General features: G+C 38.4%; 1 protein-coding gene across 1 annotated transcript in view; it reads left to right on the forward strand.

Annotated features, from left to right (window-relative positions):
* DTHD1 (death domain containing 1) overlaps window positions 1-6,513 on the forward strand; it is an 81,129-nt gene extending 74,616 nt beyond the window's left edge. The window contains exons 9-10 of the mRNA XM_061419877.1: window positions 775-832; window positions 5,871-6,513. Of these exons, the coding sequence (XP_061275861.1) occupies window positions 775-832; window positions 5,871-6,232 (420 nt within the window). The 3' untranslated portion in view covers window positions 6,233-6,513. The remainder of the gene's footprint in view (window positions 1-774; window positions 833-5,870) is intronic.
* The last annotated feature ends 3,041 nt before the right edge of the window (window positions 6,514-9,554 follow it).

Raw genomic sequence — 9,554 nt, forward strand, 5'->3', positions numbered from 1 at the left:
CTATTACAAATAAAGTTGCTATGAATATCTGTGTACAGTTTTCTGAGGTGTGTGTGTGTGTATGTGTGCATTTTATTAAATCATGTTTCAGAGCTGAGGCTGAGGATGGAAATAAACTGTCCAGAGCACTGAACAGGTTTTCAAACATATATTTTAACTTACTCTCTTGTGCTATTTTTCCTGATTCTATATTAACTGAAAACAAACCATTCTGTGGACAGTGTAGAAAGGTAATGATTATATATTTGATTTCTTCTTGACAAAATATTGATTCAGAATAATATTGGCTTAAAGACTTGGTTGTTTTTAGCATTATGTCTGCACATTGATTCACTCATTTATTCACAAAAACTAATGTTTGAATACCCACCAGGTACCAGGCCTGATGCTGAGTGTTGAGCAAGGTGCCTGGTCCGCAGGGGCTTTTACTAAATATTATGTTTGTATCATAGAGGTAGCTTGCTCTTTGTTAGCTGTATTAACAGTTTTAAATTTTAGTTTAGAAAGTGTTTATTCAGAGTTAATTAAACTGCTATAATATTTATATGCATATTCCTAATTTAAATTTTCTGAAAGATTTGTGTTAATATATGTTGCCTTATCTTGGGAAAGCAACTGCTGAGCATGCAGACAAAAATACACAATGTGATTTTGCAAGGCATGCAATTCAGGACTTTTCCCAAACAGGGGTGAAGTTCAGAAGGACTTTAATGTGTAGCTTGTTCACAAATTAATGATTTCTTCTGCTTATTCTGTGTCCCTTTCTCCCCAAAGCATGAAAAATTAATCAACCGTCCACAGAGTACCAAAAGAATTTCTACAGATCCACTCGGTAAGAAATATTTGCTGTGTCCTCATTATGATGGTGCTCTTTTCTTCTTATATTTTATATTTTATGTGAATCTTAGGACAAACAGAGAACTTTGCTATTAACAATAATTTGCTAAATAATCATTTCTTATCAGCCGAATAAATAAGTTTTCCTTTATAAGTCATGCACATAGGAACAAAATTCTTACATGGAGATGTAGTTACACTTTTAGTAAAGTCTATAAGAAATATGAATTCTTCTAAGTACTGTTTAACTAAGGGAACTAGTAATTGCTTTATTTGGTCAACAAACTACTATGGTTTGTTCTTAAATGTTGACTATTAGGTTTTGAATCTTAAAATAGATCTTAAATAGAGATATATATAGCGGTATGAAACCACAAGAGAAATATAAAATTTGACTGCGGTTATGTCTAATTCAGCTACATAACAATGACACATATTTCAGAATTTGACACTTTTATTCTATTTTAGTCTCTGAAACAATTCATTTTGTGATGCTAACAATTACTATTGTGACAATTTATAGGTCTTCAAAAGATATCAGTGAATATGTCTTGACTATTGTGTCAGTCTCCCAACTGATGGCATAACATTTCGTTTAGGGGTTTTCTTTGTGGAAGTGTATAAAAACTTTACAAGCTGCTGAATTAAATTATAAGTAGGTAGGATGGGCATAAACCTTAGCATTATACACTCTTTCAGAGGCAATAAAATTGATATTTTCAGTGAGAGCAGGATATAGAGCAAAAAGAAAACATGAAAGCCCAAACCCCCAAAACCAAACAAAAAATCCCCACTGAAACAACAATAGTAGTAGATGAAAACCAAGCAGGGTGATAATGTTAACTTTGAAGAACTTGGTGTTCAAATAAAAGCTCACCCACTCCCCCTGGTAACAACCAGCAGAGAGGACAAGGGTACAGGGATCTTTCTTAAGTGTACCAGGGAGTCCTAAACTGCTATACAATGTGGTCTTGCAGGGCCAATGCCATCTGAGCTGCTGCAGGATGATGGTAGATGAGGTTAGAGCAGGATACAGTTATAAACAGCCTTAAATGCTAAGTTGAGAAGTTTAGACAATGAAGGAGGCCACAAGAGATGTATTAACAAGGAATGAACAAGATCAGATTAGACTTTGAAAACTTCTCTTTGTTAGTTGTGTAGGAGACTAAAGTCAGCCTACACTGATAGCAGGGGTATGAGTTATAACCCTGGTTCTTAAAATTTTCCAGAAAAAAGAGGTAGGACATGATTGAATCCATAAGACTATAAAGTGGGAGAAACATCTGAGGTATGATTACAGTTACAGCCAATAGAACTTGAGTATAGGTGATAAGATATAATAAGCTTTGAGAAACTGGGATAATCTTATGTGTATTAGTAATACTAAGCTGTAAAGTGAAGTGAAGTCACTCAGTCATGTCCGACTCTTTGCGACCCCATGGACTCTAGCCTACCAGGCTCTTTCGTCCATGGGATTTTCCAGGCAAGAATACTGTAGTGGGTTGCCATTTCCTTGGAGTGGTCCCATTTACTAAGATAGTGAATAGAGTAAAGGATCAGGCAGAGGGAGGGAAAAACTAAAGTTTATTTCAATTTTAGTAATGCGGAATTTAAATTGGCTGTACAATAAACTGGTAAAGATAACCAGGAGATGAATATTGCAGATGAATGTGGGTTTGGTTTCAAACCATTACAATAAAGCAAATATCATGATAAAGTCACATGAATTTTTGGGTGTCCTAGTACATATAACGGAGAGGGCAATGGCACCCCACTCCAGCACTCTTGCCTGGGAAAGCCCATGAACGGAGGAGCCTGGTGGGCCGCAGTCCATGGGGTCGCTAAGTGTCGGACGCGACTGAGCAACTTCACTTTCACTTTTCACTTTCATGCATTGGAGAAGGAAATGGCAACCCACTCCAGTGTTCTTGCCTGGAGAATCCCAGGGAGGGGGGAGCCTGGCGGGCTGCCTTCTATGGGGTCACACAGAGTTGGACATGACTGAAGTGACTTAGCAGCAGCAGCAGCAGTACATATAAAAGTTACATTTACATTATATTGTAGTCTAATTGTGCAACAGAGTTACGTCTAGAAACTAATGTACATACATTAAAAATACTTCACTGCTAAAAAAACATGCTGACCATTTTCTGAACCTTCAGCGAGTCATAATCTTTTTACAATAGTAACATCAATGATCACGGATCACAGATCACCATACCAAATAAAATAATGAAAACATTTGAAATACTGTGAGAATGACCAAAATGTGACACAGAGACACAAAGTGAGCAAAGATGTTGGAAAAATGGCACTCATAGATTTGCTTGACCCAGAGTTGCCGCAAATCTTCAATTTTCAAACAACGACAACAAACAGTGCAGTATCCATGAAGGGCAATAAAGCAAAGCACAATAAAACAAGGTGTGCCTGTACCAGGATTTAGGAAAACAGAGTTAAAGATGAAGATACGCTAGATCTGGGATAATTCACATAGAGGAGATGGTTACGGCAGTTGGTGAATTTCGAGGGGAGGGGCAGAAATAGAAGGGGCCTGAGGTAGGAAGCAGTAATTCAGCACAATTAGGAGGAGGAAAGTCAGCACAGAGGGAAGAGAGAGAAAAGAGGAACACCAGGGCAGGCCATGGAACCCAAGGGAAGGAGTAAAATGCTATGTGGAAGCTGGAGAAGATGCACACTAAGAATCAGTTGCTATAAGTATTATCTAGGAGGGCTCTAGAAAGATTGGAAATAAAAGCTTAAACAGAGTTTTAAAAGAGGATATCAATATCCTGTGATAAACTATATGGAAAAGAATATGAAAAATAATGTATATATATCTGAGTCACTTTGCTGCACAGTAGAAATTAACACATCATTGTAAATCAACTATACTTAAATAAAATTAATTTTTTAAAAAGAGGTTATATAACCCCAAAGCAAGGGCCTAGGAAAGCATTAATATTGATGGATTTAGGGCATCAAATTTACGTTAGGCACGAAAAGGTTTTATGGAAAAGGAGGGAGAGAGCGAGCCTGGGAGCTAGAAACAGTAGGAGAAACAAGGGAAAGGAAAGCCTGAGAGTACTTGTGGGAAGCCTGGAAAGAATCTGATGGAAGAGTGGTTAAGGGAATGGTGTGAAGGGAAATTATTTGATGAAAAACACTGTGGGGATGGCACCCATCAAGCATGGTGGAGTGAGATTCTATAAGAAAGTGATTTTGAAATGAAAGTGAGATTATGAGAACTCAGGTCAAATGGCTTTGTGGAAAGTTAGGAGGAAGAGCCGCTGGCTAAGTGAAACACAGTAAGAGTGAGATTGAGACTTGATTGACACTGCTGTGGAAAATTTTAAATGGGAAACAGACTTTTTAATGAATTTGTAAGCTGCTAAAGACTTAAAATGTGTGCAAAACATAGAACTTGAGGATCACATTCTGTTTCTTTTATAACCTGGGATATCCCAGTAGTTGACTGCCATGTAAGTAAGACAGAATTGATGGCTGACAAATTGAGAACATTGAAAGCTAAAGAGGACAGCAGATTTTAAGGAGGATGCAAACCCATTATTGACATATAGAGCTGATTGTCATGGTAGTATGTGTTCAGAGGCAGATAGAATGGTGTGAGTATCAAAGGACTTGTTGTATTAGCAATGGGGCAAGAAGCATATTAAGTAGGAGCAAAGGAATAAAAGCTGTGTAGGTTTAGGGGGCAGTGGTTAGCAATAATACTGAGCAGGTGAAGCCAAGGAGACAGAATAATTCTGGCTGGTGATGAAATGTAAGGATTGGCCATGAAAGTCAGTTTCTAATATGGAGTCATCACACAGGTCAGTGATGTTGACAAGATTTAGAAATGAGGAGGTCAGAAGCGCAAATAGTTATCAACAGGATTGCTGATGACGGGGCCTGCCAACGGCAAGAGACAGATGATGCAGTCAGGGAGAAGAAGGCTTATCCATGTGGCATGGGCATTAAAATGAATATATTGCAGGAAGGAAGTGGAATGTTGGTAAAGTGACAGTGGAGAGGACGGATGTGTTGGCTCCATTTCCTGAGTAGCTTTCACAGAAAAGTGGTGTGATTTATAGTGTAAAAGCAGGTGCAATCTATGTGAGGAGGTAGATAGAATAAAGTAAAAGGTGGCAGACAGACAGCTCTTTTCTGACACCAAACCAGGGAAACTGGTGCAGACTTTTGCATGAGTGGGAGAAAGTGGCTGTGATGCAGGTTAGAACTTACATGAGGAAGGAGAGAGATGGTGGGGTCCGAGGGGTTTTCTGAGAGTGAGGGCTACACAATAAAATAAGTAACAACAACAATAGAAAATTAGAATCATACATTTAAGTGGTAGCAGGAGTCACAGGGTAAGGGAAAGGGTAAGCTGAAAATATAGGATATATTCAGAGATGTTTATGGTTCTAAATAGTCCAGAAACCAAGGGAAGGACGTGCAATGGATCTTCTATAGAACTCATCTTTGGAGAGTGGATCTTGGTGAGTTTATGTGTGTGTGTGTGTGTGTGTGTGTGTGTGTGTGTGTGTGTCTGTAGTTGGGGGACTGGGGTGTGAGGATTGCCTAACTGCTGCTATAGTTTATGTATTAGGTCAGCACGAATTAAGAGAAGTATTTTTTGAACCTAAAAATGTATTTTAACATAGTACTATCCAAATGTGGTTGGGGACCTCAGCATCAGTGTCATCTGGGTGCTTATTAAAAATGCTAAGTTTTGCCCATATCCTAGTCTTATTTAGACTATCCAGGGTGGGGACATGAGCACCATGTTAACAAGCCCTCCTTGATCTCATGGAAGTTAACATTGGAGAAGCATTTCTAACCCTCTGCAATAGGTGGTTCCCTCAAAAGAAGATCCCAAAGGCTCTCAGCTGTTCTGGGTGGGCCGATATCTTTCTGCTGACGAGAGGCCAAACCAGAGACTGAGTAGGTTTCCTGTGAACAGGTGGAGGGTTGGATGAGCACACCCCCCAGGAAAGGGTTCTAACTCTGAGTGTCCCCCGTGTGCCTGGCAGAAGCCCTGTGGGACAACTTGCTCTACTGGCTGGCGGATGAGCTCTCAGAGGAGAATGCCCTGTGTCTCTCCTCCTCACTCCCTCTTCGCCGCAGCACCATTCAGCTCATCAAACTGAAGAACCCTGATGATCTCACAGAACAGACCCATGAACTTCTTTGTTTTTGGAAAAGATCACTCCCAAATTCCACCGACAAACTTCGCCTCCTGGCTCGCCATCTCCGCAAGATCGGCAGGAATGATCTTGCAGATGAGCTCAAATTCAAGTGGGAAAATAAAGTGTTCACTGAACCACAGCAGTGGTCTGAGGTGGCCGAATTAAGCCCCACTGCTCTTGCTTTAGCCCTAGAAAAAGGGTCATAGATGGTTTGAAGATGGTTTCCATTAACATTTTACTAGCAGTTTCCCAGTAATGTTGTTTGAAGTGAACTGTTTGATAGATGCAATATTGAGACAAGCAGAGAAGCACTAATCAGACCATAAAAAGCATCTGCGGGTTTGAGTCCTTGCTCAGGGTTCAGTAGTGTATGTTCTGGAAGTAAGATTGTCTTAAGCCAAACTTAATAGCATTTGTAATAGAGTTTGCCCTGTGTATATTTTAATAGCTGAGGTAGCATGTTAAGTGTAAAGGAAATAAATTCTGTATAAATTCTGTATATCATATATATATATATATATGATATAATATATTCCTTTTTATTATTCATTTTTATTATTATCTACATAAAAGTAAACTAGTCACTCAGAACTCCAAGTAGCTAATTCACATTCTAGGTATACTGTGGAGCCCACAGGTAACAATGCAAAATAAATTAGGCTGCAGAGGCCTGATGTTGATGATAGAAAATCACTTTAAAAAAACAGCCAAGGTTGAAATAAATTAAAAATAGACTAACACTCCAGCCATTGAGTGCCACAAATTTTTAGTGAGATACAGCCTAGAATCTGGAAAGCCTCATATTTTATTGTTAGTGAAGTGAAGCAGCAGAGAGATGATGGAATAGTGGTGTCTTTTGCCCAGACTTAGGAAAACAACCTGCTACTAAACCAGTTTGACAGAAACCTTCTTACATAAGCCCTATAGGATCACTGTTTTTTTTTCAATTGCCTTAAAAAGGAAAAACCTGAAAGAAAAAACAGTAATAATTACCTAAGCCGCTCTATCATTGATAATCCCTGTTAACATCTGTGTTTACACTTTGAGGCTTTGGTAACCCTAAAGCACTTTAGCTCCTAAAACAGTGTGACATGATGGTTCATTAGATTCATAACGCCAGTCCACTGATGGAAGACCATAGGGCCTTGGATTGCAAATACCAATAACTATTAGTTTCGATTATGGGAACAGCTGAAAATTAATGAAGTTATATGAAAAATTACACATTTATATGCTTCTCATATTTAAAGACAGGATCCCATTCTATAAATTAACCAGAGACTTAAGATATCTGTATGGTTATATGTTAAGAAAGAGAGAAGTCCAATTTTCAAACACATTGCTATCAAGAAACCTTATAACAGTCAAGAATTTTTATTATTTTTACCTGTTTCCAGAAAAGTACAATATTTCCCATGTGCTCTGGGAATGAAGGAAACAGACTGAAATGTTCATTGTTTTTTTTGACTACAAAATAACAGAAGAGTCAAGAAAATTAGATTTGCCTCTTACTCCACCACTAGAGATCACTATTATGAAAATATTTTGTTCCAGTTTTCTATTTTCTTGAAGGAAATGTTTCTTGAAGGAAACATTTTTACTTCTATGTATACAGATGTATCAATATATAAATACACCTATGTGCATGCATATGCACACACACATGCTAATACACACAAATCTCTTCACACATAGAGTCTTACCCGCCTCCTCCTCACTCATACACGTCTCACACACCCTCTCTCTGTCCTCACACCCCAACAAGGATACTCACTCATATAAATGCACACGTCCCCTCCCACACACCTGTCACAAACATGTCTGCCCCTTACAGGAACAGAGACTCTCATCCACCTGTACATTCTCACATGCATTCACACACTCTCACACACAAACAGCTTCCCATACTAACACACTTTTTCACATACAACTCCCCACCATAGACAACCTTACACACCTTGGATGTGTGTGGGACACACACACCTTACCACCTTGGATCCACTTGTGTACTCTCACACACATGCTTTCACAAATGCATCCACACCTCCCTCCCACAACTCATACATACACACGCTCATTAACATGCATACCCCCCAGATACACCGACAAATACACCATTTCACATTACCTGTATACCTTCACATCCACACTCACCCATACCCACCTGCACTGTGTCTCACACACACACATAAATTCCTTTACATTCATAACCTCACAGGCTCACATCTCTTCACACACTCTGACACACATTTCCCCCTAGAATTAAAAAACTTGTATATTATTGCAACAGTATAATAATAGGTACATAAAGAACAAAATGGGTCTTCTCTGTAACCCCTCCTCTCCCTTCAGCAATCAGAGGGCATGTGTGCCACGCCCACCCCCTCCCCTGTGCAGCCTGTGCTCTACCTGGTAGGCTGACCGGTAAGGACCACAGCCATAGCACTTTGGCTTCAAGGTTAACGGGGAGCCCCAGTGGGAAGCTGGGAGGATGGAGAATGAGTTGGATGTTCCCTTTCTTCCTCCCTTGAATTCACTGCAGCCAGGCTGCATCTTCACCCAAGGGCCACTGACCCTCTCCTCTGTGAACAGCTCTCTCCTGGCACTGGGAGCCTCTCCTGCTCATGTCTCATCAGGTCTGGGGCAGTAACAACTCTATTGCATCACTGCCCCTTGTGGTTCCCCACACCCTGCCCAGGCTTTTAAGACAAAGCCTCCTCTAATTATCCTAATTTGAGTGTGTCATATATTTCCTATTGAGATCCTGACTGATATTTCTCACAGCAACTTTTCTTTTTTTTTTTGCAGAATGGGGATCATATATTATATATAGTTTTAAATGTATTGTCTTTTATTAAATTATGAGCATTTTCCAATATCTTTAAATATTTTAATAACTATCTCACTTTACAGTCATAGCATAATTTAATTTTAGTATTATCCATTAAAAAAATTAAAAAGTGGAATAATACAGTATATATATTTTTATGTCTGGCTTTTGAATTCAAATTTACTTTGTTGAAATTAATTCATGTTGTTTGTGTGGCAATAGTTTGCTCCTTCTCATTAATAAATACTATTCCATTATATGAAGCTACTATAAGTTACATATCCATTTCACTGTAACTAGGCATTTCAGTAGATTCCAGTTTGTACCTCTCATGAACAGGGTTTTTATTAACTTTCTGTAAATATCTGTTGGTGAACATATATATTAATTTCTTCTAAGCATTTAATTAAGAGGACTATAATTGGTTACCCTAATTCATTTATCCTTTCTTCTCTTGTTGGATATTCAGATGATTTTCTTTTCAAAAAATGATGCACGATCATTTTCTACATGTGTATATAAATTATTTCATTAGGATACATTTTTGGAAATGGGATTACTTACTAGGAACAATTTTAAGGCTCTTGATTCACATTGCTAAGTTGCCATTTATATTCTAATTGTCAGGTTATGAAGATTCATAGGAAAACAGCATATTTAAGTATATTTATATAAATTAGTAATTTATATAAAGTAAT

The sequence above is a fragment of the Bos javanicus genome, chromosome 6, assembly GCF_032452875.1.
Source record: "Bos javanicus breed banteng chromosome 6, ARS-OSU_banteng_1.0, whole genome shotgun sequence".
In the NCBI taxonomy this organism is placed as follows: Eukaryota; Metazoa; Chordata; class Mammalia; order Artiodactyla; family Bovidae; genus Bos; species Bos javanicus.